This window comes from Mauremys mutica, chromosome 1, assembly GCF_020497125.1.
Source record: "Mauremys mutica isolate MM-2020 ecotype Southern chromosome 1, ASM2049712v1, whole genome shotgun sequence".
NCBI lineage: Eukaryota > Metazoa > Chordata > Testudines > Geoemydidae > Mauremys > Mauremys mutica.
Genome location: NC_059072.1, coordinates 307,417,573 through 307,438,068, shown reverse-complemented (window position 1 = coordinate 307,438,068; position 20,496 = coordinate 307,417,573). Strand labels below are relative to the sequence as shown.

The 20,496-nt window shown below is 45.7% G+C and overlaps 1 protein-coding gene across 1 annotated transcript; it reads left to right on the top strand.

Moving 5' to 3' along the window:
* Positions 1-8,681: 8,681 nt before the first annotated feature.
* Positions 8,682-18,938, top strand: SPRYD7 (SPRY domain containing 7). The gene is made up of 5 exons (XM_045014152.1): positions 8,682-8,839; positions 11,074-11,190; positions 12,269-12,435; positions 14,933-15,035; positions 17,947-18,938. Exons 1-5 carry the CDS (start codon positions 8,734-8,736, stop codon positions 18,042-18,044), a joined length of 591 nt encoding a protein of 196 aa, XP_044870087.1. The 5' UTR covers positions 8,682-8,733; the 3' UTR covers positions 18,045-18,938.
* The last annotated feature ends 1,558 nt before the right edge of the window (positions 18,939-20,496 follow it).

Here is a 20,496-nt window from a genome sequence, read left to right as displayed (position 1 = left end):
GGACATCGGGGCGAGCTCAGCAGCACCTGCAACGATGCAGAGCTCTCCAGCAGAGGAGTCCATGCAATCCCAGAATAGAAAGAGGTCCCCAGCATGGACAGACCGTGAAGTCCTGGATCTGATCGCTGTGTGGGGCGATGAGTCTGTGCTTTCGGAGCTGCGCTCCAACAAACGGAATGCAAAGACCTACGAGAAGGTCTCCAAAGCCATGGCACTCAGAGGATACAGCCGGGATACAACGCAGTGCCGTTTGAAAATCAAGGACCTGAGACAAGGCTACCAAAAAGTCAGAGCGGCAAACGGACGCTCCGGAGCCCAGCCCCAGACATGCCGCTTCTACGAGGCACTGCATGCCATTCTAGGTGGGTCTGCCACCACTGCCCCACCAGTGACCGTGGACTCTGAGTATGGGATAGTGTCGACGGGCAGTTCCTCGGCGATGTTCGCCGATGGGGAAGATGAGAAAGGGTTTGTGGAGGACGACGCAGGCGACAGCGCTTACAATACCGCTTTCCCCGACAGCCAGGATCTCTTCATCACCCTCACAGAGATCCCCTACCAACCCTCCCCGGCCGTTAACCCGGACTCAGAATCAGGGGAAGGATCAGTCGGTAAGTGCTATAAACATGGAAACATTTATTTTTTAAAAAACAGGAATAAAAAATATATAAAAACTATATAAAAACTTTTCCATATAAAACTATATAAAAAGAAGGTCCACACATATAGGGATGGAACAGAAATCCTCCTGGGACACTTCCACGAAGCTCTCGTACAGGAGCTCGAAAAGCCTCCGCAGGAGGTTCCTGGGGAGAGGTGCCTTATTTGGTGCTCCGTGGAAGCACACTCTTCCGCGCCAGGCCATCCTAATGTACAGCGGAATCATTGCCTCCACCAGCATGGCAGCATACGGTCCTGGTCTGTGCAGGGATTCTAGCAGCATCCTCTCTCTCTCTCTCCGAGTGACCCGCCTCAGGGTAATCTCGTTCGGCGACTGCTGCATCTAATTAGGGCAATTAGTGTACTGTTACTATTGTGAATGCTTGACTTTTACTTTGCATAGCAATGACCTTCGTTTAACAGCCACGTGTTGGAGGCCGCAGAGGAAAAGCATACAGTGATCTTTCCCGGGCACAGCCGCGAGGGGCTGGAACAGGGTCAGACTTTATGCTTTCCAGATTGCCTTCAGCGGGAGGGCACAGCTATCCATTAACTGTTAAGCAGCCTATAGTGTAGTGCTTACCAGGCTTGGCTGCTACACGGATTCAGCTGTACCGCCCCGCTTGTCCGACCTCCTGTGCAAGACCGCAGCCAATGAAAGCGTATTCCGAAATCTCGAACTTGTCCTGAGAGCTCGTGAGACTAGGTTCCCTGTATGGTCTTGTTCACAGAAACTGACTAGACTGTGTTCAGTGTTCGCAAACATGTATCTTTTCAAGGAAATCACTTCCTTTTTCCCATCACACAGCTGCGGCTCTTTCACGAACTGCCCCGGCATCCCCCTCACAGAGGCTGGCGCAGATTAGGCAGCGAAAGAAAAAGACTAGGGACGACATGTTCTCGGAACTGATGGCTTGCTCCAGAGCCGAGGCGGCCGAGCAGAGACAGTGGAGGGAGACCCTATGTCAGCACCAGCGCTCACACAGCGAACGGGAGGACAGGTGGCGGCAGGAAGACCAGCAGGCGACTCAAACGCTACTTGGGCTAATGAGGGAGCAAACGGACACGCTCCGGCGCCTTGTAGATGTTCTGCAGGACCGCAGGCAGCAGAGAGCCCCCCTGAACTGTATCTGCAACCGCCTTCCCCCGCCACAAAGTCCTGTCCCCCCCTCACCCAAAATCACAAGGAGGGGCGCTAGGGGCCGTGAAAACTGTCACTCCACCCCAGCAGAGCGCTCATGTACCAAACAGCTCTCATGCCATAAATTTTGAGAAGTGCTTCCCTTCCTGGATCACCCAGTCCCAAATCCAAGTTTCATCCCCCCACTGTGTAGTTGAGTATTAAGAGTAGTTTGTTGTTATTCACTGTTTCCGTCACGTTTTCCTTGTCAGAAGACTTTGTGTGAAGGGGGGGGAGGGGTTTTTTAATTGCATAGGACAGCCTCCATTACCAGGGTACAGACTTGGGGGCAGGATCAACAGCAGGACACACACAGACTGCAGTCACTAGGCACCAGGGTCAGTCTGTGAGGTGTATGCTGCCCCGGGTCAGTCTGTGAGGTGTATGCTGCCCCAGGGTCCTAGCGCCTGCCATCCACAAATGGCAAGGCAGGCTGCCCTTACCATGCCCTTCCACCCTAGCCACGAGCCTCTCCGATGCCCTGAGCCCCAGCAAGAGCCCTCATCCACGGACACATACTCACCCTTCCCACACACCCCTCACCCCTTCCTACGCCCCAGCCCAGAGTCTGCATCCAAACTCCGTCCCAAAGACGGCACCCCTCACCCCTTTCTGCAAACCCACCCCTTCCTGCACACCCACCTGCAATCGTCCTCCCCCCAGAGACCGCTGTAGGAGCAGGAGCCTGTCATTCCTCTAGTGTAGAAGCGGTCTGTACATCAGTGCACACCGTACCCACCACAGTCCGCGTCCATGTTTCAACCCTTGAACAGGAATTCATAATAAAAGAAAACTTTGTTAATAATCAGTGTTCCATTAAATTTATTTTAAAACGTGTGTTGGAAGGGGGGAAACCTGGAGAACGGGGTATGTAACCGCAGATCGAAGTCAACAGTCACTGAAACAGGCTCAGGTTCAGCTTCTCTGTAAATCAACTGGAGAGTCATAGGTTACCCTGCTCTCCGAGGAACCTAGCTTTCAAAGCCTCTCGGATGCACAGCGCTTCCCGCTGGGATCTTCTATCGGCACGGCTGTCTGGCTGAGCGTAATCAGCAGCCAGGCGATTTGCCTCAACCTCCCATCCCGCCATAAAGGTCTCCCCCTTGCTCTCACAGAGATTGTGGAGCACACAGCAAGCAGCAATAACAATGGGGATATTTTTTTCGCTGAGGTCCGAGCGAGTCAGTAAGCTCCGCCATCTCCCCTTGAGACATCCGAAAGCACACTCCACCACCATTCTGCACTTGCTCAGCCGGTAGTTGAAGAGCTCCTTCTCACTGTCCAAGGCACCTGTATAGGGCTTCATGAGCCAGGGCATTAGCGGGTAGGCTGGGTCCCCGAGGATCACTGTAGGCATCTGCACATCCCCAACCATTATTTTGTGGTCCGGGAAGAAACTACCTGCCTGGAGGCGTTTAAACAGACCAGAGTTCCTGAACACACGCGCGTCATGAACCTTGCCCGGCCACCCGACGTAGATGTTGGTAAAACGTCCCCTATGGTCCACCAGTGCTTGCAGCACCATAGAAAAGTAGCCCTTTCGGTTAATGTACTCGCTGGCCTGGTGGGCCGGTCCCAGGATAGGGATGTGAGTCCCATCTATAGCCCCACCGCAGTTTGGGAATCCCATCGCGCCGAAGCCATCTATGACGACCTGGACGTTTCCCAGGGTCACTACCTTTGAGAGCAGTTGCTCAACGATTGCGTGGGCTACTTGAATCACAGCAACCCCCACGGTAGATTTGCCCACGCCAAAGTGGTTCGCTACTGACCGGTAGCTGTCTGGCGTTGCAAGTTTCCAGAGGGCTATGGCCACTCGCTTCTGCACAGTCAGGGCTGCTCGCATCCGGGTGTCCTGGCGCTTCAGGGCAGGGGACAGCAAGTCACAGAGTTCAAGGAAAGTGCCCTTACGCATCCTGAAGTTTCGCAGCCACTGTGATTCATCCCAGACCTGCAGCACTATGCGGTCCCACCAGTCCGTGCTTGTTTCCCGGGCCCAGAATCGCCGTTCCACACCATGAACTTGACCCATTGCCACCATGATCTCCACTGCGCGGCGTACCCTGCTTTGTGAGAGGTCTGCGCCACTCTGTGACTTCCTGTCCTCACCGCGCTGACGGAGCCTCCTCGCCCGATTTCTCAGCAGCTGACTGTGGAAGAGGTGGACGATAAGGTGCGAGGAGTTGACAATGGCCATAAGTGCAGCGATGATCGCAGCGGGCTCCATGCTCGCAGTGCTGTGGCGTCCGAGCTGTAACCGACCAGAGAAGGGCGCGAACAGATTTCCCGCCGGCGCTTTCAAGGAGAGAGGGCGGGAGTGACGGTTGAATGATGACAGTTACCCAAAACCACCCTCGACACATTTTTTCCCCCAGCAGGCATTGGGGGCTCTACCCAGCATTCCAATGGGCAGCGGGGACTGCGGGAACTGTGGGATAGCTTCCCACAGTGCACCGCTTCCAAAGTCGATGCTGGCCCCGTTACTGTGGACTCAGACAGTCGAATTAGTGTATTTAGTGTGGATACACAAATTCGACTTCATAAGGTCGAATCCACAAATTCGAATTAAGTAGATTCGAAATAGTCTTGTAGTGTAGACGTACCCTCTGAAAGGAATATTTCTTACACAGTCTTTAATTTCATGACAACCTAGCAACTTAGAATGCAAAAAATATTTCTAGTGTCCAAGCATGTAGAATGCACATTACAGGACAAAGAGAAAGACAATGGCTCAGCTTCAAATAAATTACAATCTAATTTTAGATGTGGCATGATGGCAAAGAAGGTAACGAGAAGTAGGGAAAGAATTGGTGAGGTAGGACAAGGGTTATGCTAATAAGATTATGTGGTTATGTATATTGCTAGAGGATTCAATTCAAAGTTTTTATTTTTGTTTAAGTAATGATGATTCTTGAGTCACTTCTTGTGGGCATCGCAGAAGTGAGTCATAAGGAGAGATCTGAATAAGCGCATAGTGACTTGGAAGACCAGAAGTGGGAGATCAGTTCATGTGAAAGGGTCACAGTGGAGAAAGACAAGGAGAAAGGTTGAGCGAGAAGCAAACAGATGAGGCATTGTTGGCAACTTTAGATTTCTGAAGTTTTTAACTACCGCTGGTGTTCTTGGTCAGCAAAAGTACATAGGATATTACCTAGATATTGCCATACTAGATCAGACCTTTCTGCAGCAGAGCCCAGTTCCTTTGAAGGATGAAAAATATCTCATCGGCCAATGGTGCAATTCTATACATTTGCAGAGACATTAATTCCTTCTTGACCTCTGCTGCTCTGAAGCATGAGATTTTATTAGCCCATTTTAACATGTATCATAGGATTGGCTGCAGGAACTGGCCTCCACCACAGGGCCCTCGCTATGGGGACCGACCCTCCCTCCCTCTGCCCCAATTGGGCAGGCTCCGCGTCAGCTCCTCCCAGCGTGGCTCTACAGGCAGCAGGTGAGTCCCTGGAGAGGGGGGAATTAGCAAGGGGGAGAGTAAGCAAGGGTGGGGGAGAGGAGTAAGCAGAGGGCAGGGCCTTGGGGAAAGAGACAGGACAGGGGGCAGGGCAAGGATGTTCAGTTTTCAGCAATTAGAAAGGTGGCAACCCTAATGTACCACTACAGTTCTTATTATTAGTCATAAAATTACCCATCCCTTGCAGAAATCCTGAGGTGCAATTGACTTGTTTCGCAGAACGCAGGCCAGGCCCTCAGTACCAGCTATGTAGTAGAATGAACATTACCCTACATCTCTGTGGTGTCATTGGGAAGATCCTGCAACGGGTCCTGTGCCAAGAGCGCCCGGGGTGGTCAGAGTACTCAGCACAGTACTTCACACAGGAGTGAAATCAGGAAGGCCAAATCACACTTGGAGTTGCAGCTAGCAAGAGATGTTAAGAGTAACAAGAAGGGTTTCTACAGGCATGTTAGCAACAAGAAGAAAATCAAGGAAAGTGTGGGCCCCTTACTGAGGGAGGCAACCTAGTGACAGAGGATGTGGAAAAAGCTAATGTACTCAATTATTTTTTTGCCTCTGTCTTCACAAATAAGGTCAGCTCCCAGACTGCTGCACTGGGCAGCACAGTATGGGGAGAAGGTGACCAGCCCTCTGTGGAGAAGTGGTTCGGGACTATTTAGAAAAACTGGACGAGCACAAGTCCATGGGGCCGGATGCGCTGCATCTGAGGGTGCTAAAGGAGTTGGCGGATGTGATAGCAGAGCCATTGGCCATTATCTTTGAAAACTCATGGCGAATGGGGGAGGTCCCGGATGACTGGGAAAAGGCTACTGTAGTGCTCATCTTTTAAAAAGGGAAGAAGGAGGATCCGGGGAACCACAGGCCAGTCAGCCTCACCTCAGTCCCTCGAAAAATCATGGAGCAGGTCCTCAAGGAATCAATTCTGAAGCACTTCAAGGAGAGGAAAGTGATCAGGAACAGTCAGTATGGATTCACCAAGGGCAAGTCATGCCTGACTAACCTAATTGCCTTCTATGAGGAGATAACTGGGTCTGTGGATGAGGGGAAAGCAGTGGATGTGTTATTCCTTGACTTTAGCAAAGCTTTTGATACGGTCTCCCACAGTATTCTTGCTGGCAAGTTAAAGAAGTATGGGCTGGATGAATGGACTATAAGGTGGATAGAAAGCTGGCTAGATCGTCGGGCTCAACAGGTAGTGATCAACGGCTCCATGTCTAGTTGGCAGCCAGTTTCAAGCGGAGTACCCCAAGGGTCGGTCCTGGGGCGGGTTTTGTTCAATATCTTTATTAATGATCTGGAGGATGGTGTGGACTACACTTTCAGCAAGTTTGTAGATGACACTAAACTTGGAGGAGTGATAGATATGCTGGAGGGTAGAGATAGAATACAGAGGGACCTAGACAAATTAGCGGACTGGGCCAAAAGAAACCTGATGAGGTTCAACAAGGACAAGTGCAGAGTCCTGCACTTAGAATGGAAGAATCCCATGCACTGCTACAGACTAGGGACCGAATGGCTAGGAAGCAGTTCTGCAGAAAAGGACCTAGGGGTTACAGTGGACAAGAAGCTGGATATGAGTCAACAGTGTGCCCTTGTTGCCAAGAAGGCTAACGGCATTTTGGGCTGTATAAGTAGGAGCATTGCCAGCAGATCAAGGGACATGATCATTCCCCTCTATTCGACATTGGTGAGGCCTCATCTGGAGTACTGTGTCCAGTTTTGGGCCCCACACTAAAAGAAGGATGTGGAAAAATTGGAGAGTCCAATGGAGGGCAACAAAAATTATTAGGGGGCTGGAGCACATGACTTATAGGAGAGGCTGAGGGAACTGGGATTGTTTAGTCTGCGGAAGAGAAGAATGAGGGGGGATTTGATAGCTGCTTTCAACTACCTGAAAGGAGGATGGATCTAGACTGTTCTCAGTGGTACCTGATGACAGAACAAGGAGTAATGGTCTCAAGTTGCAGTGGGGGAGGTTTAGGTTGGATATTAGGAAAAACTTTTTCACTCGGAGAGTGGTGAAACACTGGAATGGGTTACCTAGGGAGGTGGTGGAATCTCCTTCCTTAGAGGTTTTTAAGGTCAAGCTTGACAAAGCCTTGACTGGGATGATTTTGTTGGGAATTGGCAGGGGTTTGGACTAGATGACCTCCTGAGGTCCCTTCCAACCCTGATATTCTATGATTCATCCTACACCACTGGGTCAAATACTTGTTACTGTGAAGGACTGAGCTGGCTTGCGACTGAGTGTGTAGAAAACACCAGCCAAGCCCACGGGCAGGGAATTGTATGGGTTCATGGTGATCATGCTCCAGGAATATTCAGGGCCTGGGGACCCCAGCTCCACCAAGGTTCGGGGCTGGGTCTCTCCCCGGCCCTGCCTGATACCCCTGCGCGCCTCCTCCAGAGCATCTCCTGGGCACCACCGGCAGTGGGGCTAAGGCGGCTTCCTGCCCGCCCTTGCTCTGTGTCACTACCGGAAGTGGCCGGCGTGTCCTTGCAGCCCCGGGGGGGAGAGGGGGCGGTTGTCTCCGTGCACTGCCCGCACCCCGAGCCCCGACTCCGCAGCTCCCATTGGCTGGGAACGGCAGCCAATGGAAGCTGGGGGCGGGGGGTGCCTGCAGGCAGCGATGCGCAGAGACTCCCCCCGCCCCTCGCTTAAGAGACACTGCCAGAGGGATGTGCTGCTCACTTTCGGGAGCCGCCTGAGGTAAGCGGCTCACCCTCTCCCCTGCCCCAGCCCAGAGCCTGACCCCTCTCCCCTCTTGCATCCCCACTCCCCCCAGAGCCTACACCCCGAACCCCCTCCTGCACCCCAACCCCCTGCCCCAGCCCAGATCCTGCACCCCAACTCCCCTCCCATCCCACACCTCAACTCCCTCCCAGAGCCTTACGCAGGTGGGGGGGAGGGCGGCTTGGCCCCATTCTGGACTCCACCAAAAATTATACAAACCTGCAGCCCCTCCCACCCACCCTCACTTCAGGCTCCCTCCCTGCTCCTAGGGTGAGGTGGCCTCAGCCCCGCAGCTGGGATCTGGGGGCCAAACTCTCCGGGGCAGGTGGGAGCCTTTCGAGCCCTGCACTGAGCATGCGCCCAGCTGGGCAGTGGCGCTGGGTCTGAGCCCCCCGGGGCTGGCTCCGCTCAGGGTGGGTCCTTGGGGGGGATGCGCTGTCTGCCCCCGGGGCTCCGCCGCCCTCCGTGTGCGTGGGGCCGGCCGGGCTGCAGGCTGACAGGGCCCCGCAGCGCCCTCCGCCGCCGGCCGAGCCTCGCGCGCGCCGAGTCCTCCCAGCCTGCAGGGGGCGCGGCGCCTCCCTCCCTGCGCCCCGCGCGCCCCGCTCTCCGGCCGCCTCCTCGCTGCGCGCGAGCCGCCCGGCCCAGCCCAGCCCAGCCCAGCCCGCGGCTCGGCCCCAGGGAGCGATGGCGGCCTCGGTGTTCTGCTGCCTGCGCTGGTGCGGGGACGGCGGCGCCGGGCACATCCCGCTGAAGGAGATGCCCGCGGTGCAGCTGGACACGCAGCACATGGGTAAGGGGGGCGCGCCCCGCCCCGGCCAGGGACCCCCGCAGCACGGGCCGGGGGCGCTGGGTCCGGCCCGCTGGGGCCCCGTGTTCGGCCCCTCCAGAGCCGCGGGGGGCGCTGGGTCCCGTCCCCGTGAGAGCCGGGCCGGGGGCGCTGGGTCCCGTCCCCGTGAGAGCCGGGCCGGGGGCGCGGAGTCCGGTTCCCCCCGCCCCCGTGTTTGATCCTGCTCCAGTTGCCGGGCTGTTTCACCGAGCTCGGGCTTGGCCCGTCTCCCCAGCTCCGGGGCGGGGTTGTACTTAGCCCTCGCCCCATTATCGCCAGGCTGCCCTGGCCCCTCTGCCTCGCACCGGAGGGTCAGCGAGCACCAAGTGTCACCGCCTGCTGCAGTTTGACACAACAGCAGCTTTAGCCGGGGTTTCTTTGTGGTGTGAGATGGGGGTGAATGGTGAGTGTTTATGTAGCACTTTAGATCCACGATTATTATTATTATTATTAATTGTAGGGGTGTGGTGCTTTCCTGTCAAATAAAAGACAAGGTGCCCGTGCTTTGAATCTTACTATTTATCTTGTTTATTTTTTCAGTTACTGTATTGTGCCTATCCGATGACTTTAGTTCTATGTACATGACAACATTTTAAAAACATACATCATGGTGATTGTTAACAGGGCTAGACAATGATATTTAGAAGAATTCCCCCAAACCCTGAGGGCTGTCCCCACTCAGATGACCCCATTAAAGAAGAAGCCTGACTGAATAGTTAGGTTTTACAGTATTCCACAAAGGTGAACAAATCAGGGTCTGTCAGATCAACAAGGCAGCAAATTCCACAGTTGATTTGCTTTCACTGAGAATGCCCTGTCCCCAGATGTGCCCAATCTGGAGACATTCAGCTTGAGTATTTATTATTATTTTACATTTATATTGCAGTAGCACCTAAAGGCCACAGCCAGTTTGGGCCCAATTATGCTAGGCACTATACAACTATATGACAAATGACAGTCCCTCCCCAAAGAGCTTACAGTCCAAAGTGATCTTAGTTATATAATTGTGAGGTTATGGCACAAAAAGAAATGATCTCTAAGGCACACAGACCCTAATAAAAGACTAAGTCAAAAACTACACCTTGTGTTTCATTTGGAAACTAATTGGAATTCTGTAGTCTCTGAAGTACTTGTGTAATATGATCCCAGCATGAAAATGTTGCTAAATAACCAGGCCAGCAGTATTCTGCTCTAGGTTTAGTTCTAAAGCTTGGACCACAAACTTCTGGTCTACTAGTATGATTATGTTGGTTGGGAAGTGATGTATGTATGTATGTACTGATATTGGTAATGGTACCTTAAATTACCCTTCCATATGGGAATAAACAATACCAGTATAAGCCCTTTTTTACTGTTATAACTGTGTCCACACAAGGGTGTGTTTGCTGCATTAACTATACTAGTATAGTTAAAGCAGTACAAATTTTGTGTGAAGACAAGGGTGGAGTGGTCTTCTGGTGTAGTCCTATGTAAAGGGCATTGCAACAAACCAATTTAGAAAGGTTTACTCCTTGCCAAACAATTATTTTAAAAAATCCTGTTGGCTACAAAACATCCAGGCATCCTCAGAAATTATTGGACTGGCTTTTGAGGACTCTGTCTTGTCTGTGCCTATGCTGACAAATGCTTATTAGAGCTTTCTAAAATCTTCCACAGGAGAGTGTAGAATTTAGCAGTTCAATGTTATGTTGTGTGTGCTGGCAGGTACCTTTTTAAAGGAACCTCGCAATCAAACCCTTAAAAGGAATCTTACTATTGATTAATTCTTGGTGACTACAACTTATGGAAAGTATTCTGTGCCTATCCTTCAGTTCCAGACCAAGAAAAGGAGGTGATTTAGAGAAAGGCCTGAGCCCTGCATCCCCTTTCTCATAGTGAGTGTCTTTCTAATTAAATGATTGTAAGCTATGCTGCTGCGATATTTGAGGAAATGTTGTAATCAACATGCTGCCTTAAAGCCTGAGAGGAGAAATTAAAGAATATAGATTTTAAATAGATGAACTCTAGCTGAAAGATGAACTAGCCTATAAACATATCCTTTCTTTACTTGAAAGCACTGCACAACCTAATTCTGATAGACTAATGAAGCTTTTACTTGGTTGAAGGAGAAAATGTTGTTCTTGGGGTTTTAATGGATGTCTCCAAACTTAAAAAAACAACATTTTTTTGAAGTTTGTGTATTTTATTTGCGTATGCAGGAACAGATGTCGTCATTGTCAAAAATGGCAGAAGAATATGTGGCACGGGGGGTTGCCTAGCCAATGCACCTTTGCATCAGAACAAGAGCTATTTTGAGTTTAAAATCCAATCTACAGGTTAGTTAGCAAAATTATTTTCTATTTAGATTGGTATTTGAGATTTGAGTACAAGCAGGCAAAGCATCTGCATCTTTGATAATTAAGTGCACTGCATCTTTGGACTACTACAATGAGAAATAACACACTTTACAAGTATCAAACTTTTGTAAGAAACTAAATTGTCATCTTGTAAGAAAGATTTGTCATTTTTCTATTTTGCTGCTTTGATTTATTAAAAACAATGGTTAGTGAAATTACTAGAGTTGCCGGTATTAAACACTACCATGTTTGAACACTCTTGTATATATGTTTTTTTTCAGTAAACATAATTTAGAGCTACTTTCTGCTAAATTAATTAATATTTATATTGTATTATGAGCATGTAAAATACTGTGTATATAGCTCTTGTACTTTTTCTCCAATAATATTTGCTGTCTACATTTATTTGCTATTTTAGTATGTTTCCAGATTCTTCTCCTTTAGCTTCTTGTGGGCCATTGTGGAAATGATTCTGTGTTTATAAATGCAGCAGAGAACTCGCAGCTTGTGGTTTTAAGCCACCTTTGTGTCCTCCCAGTTCTGGGTTGCTTCCAGGACTGAAGCTCCCCCAGCATAATTTAGACAGCCCCAGGCTGCTGTATGAGCTGCTGCATTGTCTGAAATCACTGGCATGTATATTCTGTGGCCCTGCCCCCAGCATGGCCCCTATGCCAAGACTTGCAGCTGAGTCCTCAGAGACATCCTTTTGGTTATCTTCTGCAGTTCCTTTGCCCCAGGAATCCTCCCCCAGTGAGAACTGCTGCTCTAGTCATTTTGGGTAATAACTGGTTCAGAGTGAGGGCTAAGACTTTTACCCCTTAATTTTTATATTAATGGCTAATAAAAGAAAAACACTAAGGTACAGCATGTTTTGGAAGGATATTTTAAAGTCTGTCTCAGCCTAGTGAATGTAATTGCTAATGCTTTTCAAATTAAAATTCACTTGTGATATTGCTGTCCTCGGGGCACACACTTGGAATATATCCCTTACTCTCAGTCTGAGATTTCAAAAGAAACAAACAACAGTATTCACAAAATATCATCATCATATTTTCAGGGGTTTGGGGTATTGGAGTTGCAACCCAGAAAGCAAATTTGAATCAAATTCCACTTGGTCGAGATGTGCATAGTTTAGTGATGAGGAATGATGGAGCTCTCTACCACAACAACGAGGAGAAGAACAGGCTGCCAGCAAACAGCCTTCCACAGGAGGGTGACATTGTGGTGAGTTTCCTTAGTTCTTGTTAATATAAATTTGTTGCTGTGTTGGAATAGTTCAGCAATAGATGTTTCTGGGATTTTCCAAGCAGGTTTTGCTGTCAGCACTGATGCAAGGCAAAAGGGAATACAGTGAACCCTTGTTAAAATCTAGCTTTCCATGCAAACAAGCAAATTAAACACAGAATTTTATTGAAGCCCTGAAAAGTCAATATCTGATAAAAGGATTAAACCTATTAAACTAATATGCTTACAGTGCATCAGAAGGTAATATTCAGGAGGTTATTGACTTGTAAAAAATGTAGGCTTATTAAATGAGTATTTCTACTATTTCATACTGAGAAACATTATAGAACAATGCAACCCTTCAGAATTGTAATAATTTAGTAAAACACAGTTATGTATTTATCATGAGGTCTTGTGCTAATAATGCACCCTAAGTTAGGCATGTTCCTTCCTCACTGTCTTTTCTAATCCACATCACTAGCAGGGGCATAGTTGGAACAAAAATTGGTTCCAGTACTTTTTGGGGAGTAATGGATAGAGGAATGGTCAAATATTCCTTACTTCTCTTCTCCCGAACTATCTCTCCCTTTCATATGTTTTCCACCCCCATACACCTTTTCTGGAGAAGTGAGATAGACCTGAAGGGGCTCATGCCCTCTCGCCTGCCCTCTTGTTCATCAGAAGTACACTGGCCCTTTAAATGTTTGCTCTCCTCGCCTTTCAGTTCAGCTCCCACTATCCTCAGATCCTTATGCTGTCTTCCTCCTAGGCGTGGCAGCAGGCCCTTAGAGAGTCCAGTCTTCCTTATGGTGTGCAGGAGGAAGGATACCCATTTATGCTGTCAGGTTTTCCCCTGCAGTCTCACCTCAGTCCTAAAGAGGGTTTCTAGTTCTTATCCTTCAGTGTCTTCCTGCCAGTTTGCTGCTGATGCAAGATAATCCTGTGCCTGGATTGCTTATTTCAAGTGTTGCAGGTCAATTAGCCACACCTGGGGAAGTAGCTATTCTGTCCCTTTACCCCTCAGTGACTGTGACAGAATGGGTTTTATATACCCCATCACAATAGTGCTTCATTGCTACCCACTGCTACTAGGGTTGATGAATTTGCTTATAAACCTGACAGGGGGCCATCACCGTAGAGATCCCAAGCTCGTTGTGGCTGGGCTTCCCTGTTCAAAGATGTCCCAGAATGCACTGGAGATGGAGATGAGGTTGTACCCAGGGAGCATAAGAGCTCTTCGTTGGTCTGTGCTTGGTTAGCAGGCAGAGAGAGTGGCCCTAGCAGCCTTGGAGGAAGACTTGTAGCAAAGGTATTGGGATAAAGGGGTTTTATTTTTAGCCAAGCTGGGATACAATTTAGAAAAGGGAGAGGAAATTAGATTGGGGATAGGGAGAGAAAAAATTGTTGGAAAGACAATTGAATGAATGAGAGGGACTTGGGAATCTGTATGGATCATGCTCCCTCTCCCTCCTCAACACTCCTAAAATATATTTAAAATTATCTTGTATATTTAAAGTGGTCTACTGTATTACTAGTTTTCTAACATTATTAGAATTTTTTTTTTAAATACACGGAAGTGATCAGATTAACACTGTTTCTAATACCAACTTTTTCAATATCTTTTTTTAATTGCTGTTGTTTGCGAGATTATTGCTAGGTGTCTGAAGTTTAAAAAAAAAAATCCCCTGCTGAGATGGTTTGCTTGGAAGAGAATCTTGCTGTGTTGCAGTCTCTTTAAAGGCTCACTCAATCTATTTAGTCTGCAAAGCTGAAGTTAAAACACTTGAAGGATAATAAGTAACAAATGCATTACTTTGCTAACTGCCTGAGCTCTGTAAATTCACAATTTGAACTATATTGGTTAGCTTCTGTTCGTCAAATAAGTCGATTGTTACGATTGTTATTGCTGCTGTCCCCTGATTGGCTAAGCCTGCAAGCACTTTTGGTGCTTGCGAGTTCAAATGTAATTAAATATTCTTAATTATTGACCTTTTAAGAGTCCGGAAAAATGGTCTAGTGCAGGGCAACCTCTGGCACGCGGCTCGTCAGGGTAAGCACCCTGGCAGGCCCGGCCAGTTTGTTTACCTGCCGCGTAAGCAGGTTCGACCGACCGTGGCTCCCACTGGCCGCGGTTCGCCATCCCAGGCCAGTGGGGGCTGCGGGAAGCGGCGTGGGCTGAGGGATGTGCTGGCTGTGGCTTCCCGCCACCCCCATTGGCCTGGGAGCCGTGAACCGTGGCCAGAGGGAGCCGCGATTGGCCAAACCTGCCAACGTGGCAGGTAAACAAATTGGCCCGGCCCGCCAGGGTGCTTACCCTGGTAAGCTGCGTGCCAGAGGTTGCCGACCCTTGGTCTAGTGAGTTCTTTTAGGAGACTGTGCTTTATGCCATTGTATTAGAAACTGCCCATTGTGTTCAGCTAGTAAAAAGAAATAGTAAACATTCTCACATGTATCAGCTTGATGATCTTATGCTAACAGTTCCTACTTTGCCTTATAGGGTATTACATATGACCATGTAGAATTAAATGTATATTTAAATGGAAAGAATATGCATTGTCCAGCTTCAGGAATCAGAGGGACTGTCTATCCTGTAGTATATGGTAAGTTGGGTTCTCAAACTTATTCAATGTGGTCAATCTTAATAGCAATAATCTCTCAAACCACCTATCCTACTTCCAATCATGTGGCCCACCTGTCCTCCCAGTCACAATCGAACAGTATCCTTTGGCAACTACAGCAATTGGTTATGGAAAAGTAATATTAGGAAAGCATCAGTGTATATTTTGCTTCTTTCAGTGCAGTTTAGTAGCTGGAAACGAGTACCACCACCTAGCAGTGGATCACCAGTAATGGGTCCACAGATGACAGCTAGGGAATTACTGCAGTTAAAACAAGTCATGTAAACATACTGTCAAATCATCAGGTATCGATAAAGCCACACAATGTTTTTGCTGACTCACCGCAGATAAATGGGTTAATCCAATTTCTCTGTGAAGTTTGTATTTATGCCCCCTCTTGCTCATGCGATAATGTAGTAGCATTTCAATTTTTAAGTCAGATTTGGATAGGATGTACATTTTTATTATTTTTCATTTTTTATAGAAATATAAACTTTAATGTGGTAGCATCTTCCATCTCAAAATACTTCACAACTGTAACAAATTGATACCAAATGTTATATAGAAATTATTTCACCTCTGAAAATGTAGCCGTTTCTACAGTGAATCATGGCAACTGCATTGACAGAATACATTAGCACAACAGTTTTGAACAGGAAACAAATATCATATCCAGTCTGCTTAGGCAGCTTAAGAAAGATTGTATTAATTTTGTGAGTTGGAATTTGGCCACAACGTGAATTAACCCTACCTTACTAAAATTCCAAGGTACTCTTTGCAAATCCTACGTACGTAGGAATTCTGATTGTCTCATCTGAAACGCTACACCTCCGCTTGCACAGTGCCTCATCCCACCCTGCTGAGGGATTGGTTCAGTACTAAGAGGGAAAAGTACCACTCATTGAATCCCCAATATTACTACTAATGTTACCTTTTTGTAAATCTCTCATCCAAGTACTGACCTATCCCAAACTTGCTTAGCTTGTGAGATGTGACAGGACCATAGTACCAAGTGGTATGTCTGCTTATTATTTCATTTCATATTTCATAATGAACTGTTGGCACATTTCTGTATCTGTCTAGACACTTTCTTAATGCTACACTTTCTGAACGAAACAATCTAAATTTGCTTTGGAAGCTCTGAATGTTACAAATTCAAGTGCCAATTTATCCCCTTAGAACTGTTACAGTGAAGATTATTTCATATTGTCATTTTGTGTTATATTTACCACATGGTGGCATTATTACAAATAGTTGCGCAAACAGGAATAAAATACTTGCCACAGTTTTATTCCTATGAACATTATATTATTGGGATTCTGGCTGCCAGACACCACATTGGTGAGAATGGGAGAACAGACTTTTGTTAGGTAGCTAACACGTCATCTTTGCTTTGCTTTGGAAATGGAGTTACGGTGGAGAGAATTTAGACCTCGGGAGTAGGTAGTTTCATAAACAGTTTACTTGCTGCAGCAGGAACTTGGGCTCCCTGGTCTTCTGTACCCTTTTTTTTTTTTTTTTTTTAACTTCCTCCTCCTTTCTCCATGCCTAATGCCACACCACTGAAGTTTTAGGCTTGGTTGTGAGGTGACTTTTTATTGCCAGACTCCCTCTCCCGTCATCATCCTTCAAGAGCTGACATAAATTCCCAAGAATTTCCATGTTTCACAATGGATTAGTTATTGCTATAACACCTGATGATTTTCAAATTACACTCGGGTGACACCTCCGTGTTATAAGTTACAAGTAATAAAACCCTTAATTTAATGATATGTATTCATAGGCATATGAAAGGAGAAATTACTCTCAACCATTTAATTTATCGATGTTTGAGACCAGAATCTTAGAGATTTTAAAATAAACTCTGTACAGAAGGTAAATGATGTCATGTTTGGGAACTTAAAACACAAGTCAAATTCAAAGTTGCTTCCTTCAGCAGCTGTACCCCAGGCACATCTGCACAAATATTAAAGTGTAAAATCAACACCACATATAACAATACAAGATAGTACTTGTGAGCTCAGTTAAGGCTGCTGTGGGAGAAAATGAATGTCTTGACTTCAGGATATCTAAATTATTGACCAAAATATTGTATTTGGGTTTTTGAGGGGGGTGCGGATTGGCATTGATATACTGCTCTCACATGAGGTGTGGCTTAGAGGAATGTTTCTTTTAAAGACTCATTAACTAAATGGATCTGATTTTTCTGAAGAGCACTGCTACACTATGTATTATACTTCAGTAAAGCTGCATGTGAAGTATTGCAGCAGTTAATGATCTGTCAGAATTTCCATTTTAATCCTCCACCTAGAATTAGGCAGAAAGTCTCATGGCAGTATTGTTTCGAAAAATACTGATTTATTTTTAAAATCCAGGTGTCTAAAAATAACAGTCAAGCAGGGTTCTGATGTGATAACCTAAGCAGATGGCTTGACACCAAGCAGGGGAATGGGAAGCTTGCCATAGAGATGCATCCTCTTTCATGTCTCCTCATAACCACGCTTGGCCTGTGCGCTTTCAAAATAGTGGAGGGGAAAATGAGGGCCCTAGAAGTTGAGGAGAGTTGCTTTAAGGCTTATTAGCACGCTCAGTAAAATAAATAGCAACATTTTCACTGATTTCAGCAGAGTCCTTTGCAAATTGAAGTATTCTATAGGAAATAAACATGTTTTGGCCTGCTTGATTGTATTCTAGGATCTTTTCTACAGATTAACCAAGAAGATCTTATTTATCTCTACTGCCTGGATGTGACTGATATATTGGAGAATATGCTTTGTGTTTCAGTCATTGTGGACACACAATGTATTGATGTATAATCTAATTTGGTGTAATGTATAGTCAAAATAAATGCTGTTCTCCTCTAATTATTTTTCTCTTTGCTTCTGTCCTACAGTTGATGACAGTGCCATCTTGGATTGTCAGTTCAGCGAATTTTATCACACTCCTCCAACAGGGTTTGAAAAAATACTCTTTGAGCAGCAAATCTTCTGAACGTCTTCATACTGAAAACTTGCACCCCTACACTGTTACAAAGCCTTTGCCATCTTAAATAAAGCTTCACATTTACCTGTAGGAAACACGTGTATTTTTAGTAAAGTACTTGTGACTGTTGTCTGAAGAACCAAATTGTTAACTGCAACACCAGAAAATTGTGTTACAAATGGTAGATTTTGACAACCGTTTTGTGATGTGAAAATCAGTGTTTTGGGGCAGTTTTTTCTGATTTGTATTTGATGTAAATGGAAACTAAAGGGTATAATTGCCACAGTATTAAATGAACTTTTGTTTTCAATTTGAGCTTTATAAAGGAAATAGTTCATATGCGTGACAGTATGTTTCCATAAAGTTACAGGGGTAGATAGTTCTCATTGTGATTTTTCCTATTCCTTCCCACTCAGAAGTTATGTACCTTGTAAAAAGAGAGCACTGTGCTAATAGTCTGTTTGGATTGCAATGTCCTTGTTCTGCACAATGACTAATGATACGATTGGCAGCTAGATTTTGTTTTTTCTTTTGAAACATGTAACCTACCAATTTCTAGTTGTTAAACAGCTAATATTCCTATTGAGTTTATATAAATCTCATAGCTTTTCATTTGCTTTAAGTGTGACAGAATACTTGTTAGTAACAGTCAAAGTATTATTTTGTTGTATGTAAAAAAAGTAAACCCAAACACCAGATGTATTTATGAAGACCATCATGCTGTGTTACTCTGGTGGCAGAGTAGGTACAGATTGTTTAACTATGATTTACACAATGGCAGGGAAGGTATGTTGGATATTATGATGAATCTTTACGTCTAAACTGTAAATCAGATTATTCTTTATGGAATATTTTATTTAAATGTTTTTTTCTGGATCCAGTAATAAAATGAATAATGATTAATATGCTGTTCTAAAACGTGATTCCGATAACTATAAAAGATCAGGTGATTCTTTTCTTGTCATGTATGCAGTCTGCTTTCTAGTCATATTTTTTTGCAAAGAAAACCTTTTTGTATAAGCTGATGTATTTTTAGGAACTTTTAGTAAGTTTTTTTTTTTGGCTGTTCATGGACTAACACATTTATATGATGAGTGACTGCTGTGATGCCTTTAAATATTTGAAGTTCTTTTATTCTGAACTTTACAAATACAGTTGATTTTCTCTGAGCCTTTCACTTCCTAATTTTCTGTATTTGTTTAATGACTTCTGCTTGGCCTCAAAGGCCTAGCTTTTTCTTTACCGTGCTGCAGTCTTCCAGTGCTGAAATTGACACAGCAGCAGATGATGCCATAATGCAGAGCTCCTATCTGGAGCATGATGCCTCTTCTATAGTATAGTATAAGATTAGGAATATTTGGGGAGTGGGATGAGAATGGAGAGGGTTAATGCTCTTCCCCGAAGCTTGCAATATTAGCCACTGTTGGGGGCAAGTTCCAGGCTATGTGGAATGTTCTTTTGGGGCATGACTATGGCCTTGTGCCATATATGAGCTAAGACAAATCATGATGCTTTTGTAATCAAATTTGTGAACTCTTGAAATTAGAAATGAATCTATTGGGGGAGGAGTGTTAAATCTGAAAAGGGAAGTGTGTTCAATTACCCCTCTTGTTGCTTCTTGAGTAATGTCTCCGTGGTCCTTTGTGCCATGTGAAAGAATAGGAAGATGAAATAAAAGCATTTGATATGGAATTAAACTTGCTGGTATTCTCGGGGGAAGGGAGAAGTATTTAAAGAAATTATAACCACTGTATCTAACTTCAAAGAACAAACAACTAAAAAAATGTGTTTTTAATTTGTTAAAGAATACTTAACATACAGGAAGCTGCCATTCTGAGTCTGATGTAGAGTAAGACAGAGAATCCAGGTCCTGTTTGAAAGCACAGAGAAGACGGTGGTCTTCAAAATTGTGACTTCTACTTTTAAAATGTTTTGATAAATGTAAGTGTTTAAAAAAGTTAATTTTTTTTTGGACAATTTAAGAGTTTACTCTTACATCTTAGAAAGTTGCTGATTTCTCATTATTTTAAATGGGATGCAGATTTTCTGTCCTGTTGTACAATATGTCTTTCTTCCTCTTATGAAATAACAGCTTATCTCATTGTAGACAGACATATTGAGTCTCACTTCAATACCATATGAAGTAATGGAGAACATTGCACTTACCGTTTATGCACTTTTTACCTGCTAACAATAATCTTAAAGTACTTTGAACAAGTGGATGATACTGTTAACCCATTTTACAGGTAAGGAAAGAGGCACAGAGATTAAATGATTTGGCCAACATCTCATAGCAAGTCAGTTGAAGACCTAGAAATAGAAGGATGCTTCCAGTCCTATGCCTTGTCCAGTGGAATGGGCTATAATGGAAGCCTCTAAATGCTCTGGTAATCAATTTTTAATAATAGAGTTAGCTAAATATTTACCAAGTAGTAAAGGTGTTAACCAGAAAGAATCAGTC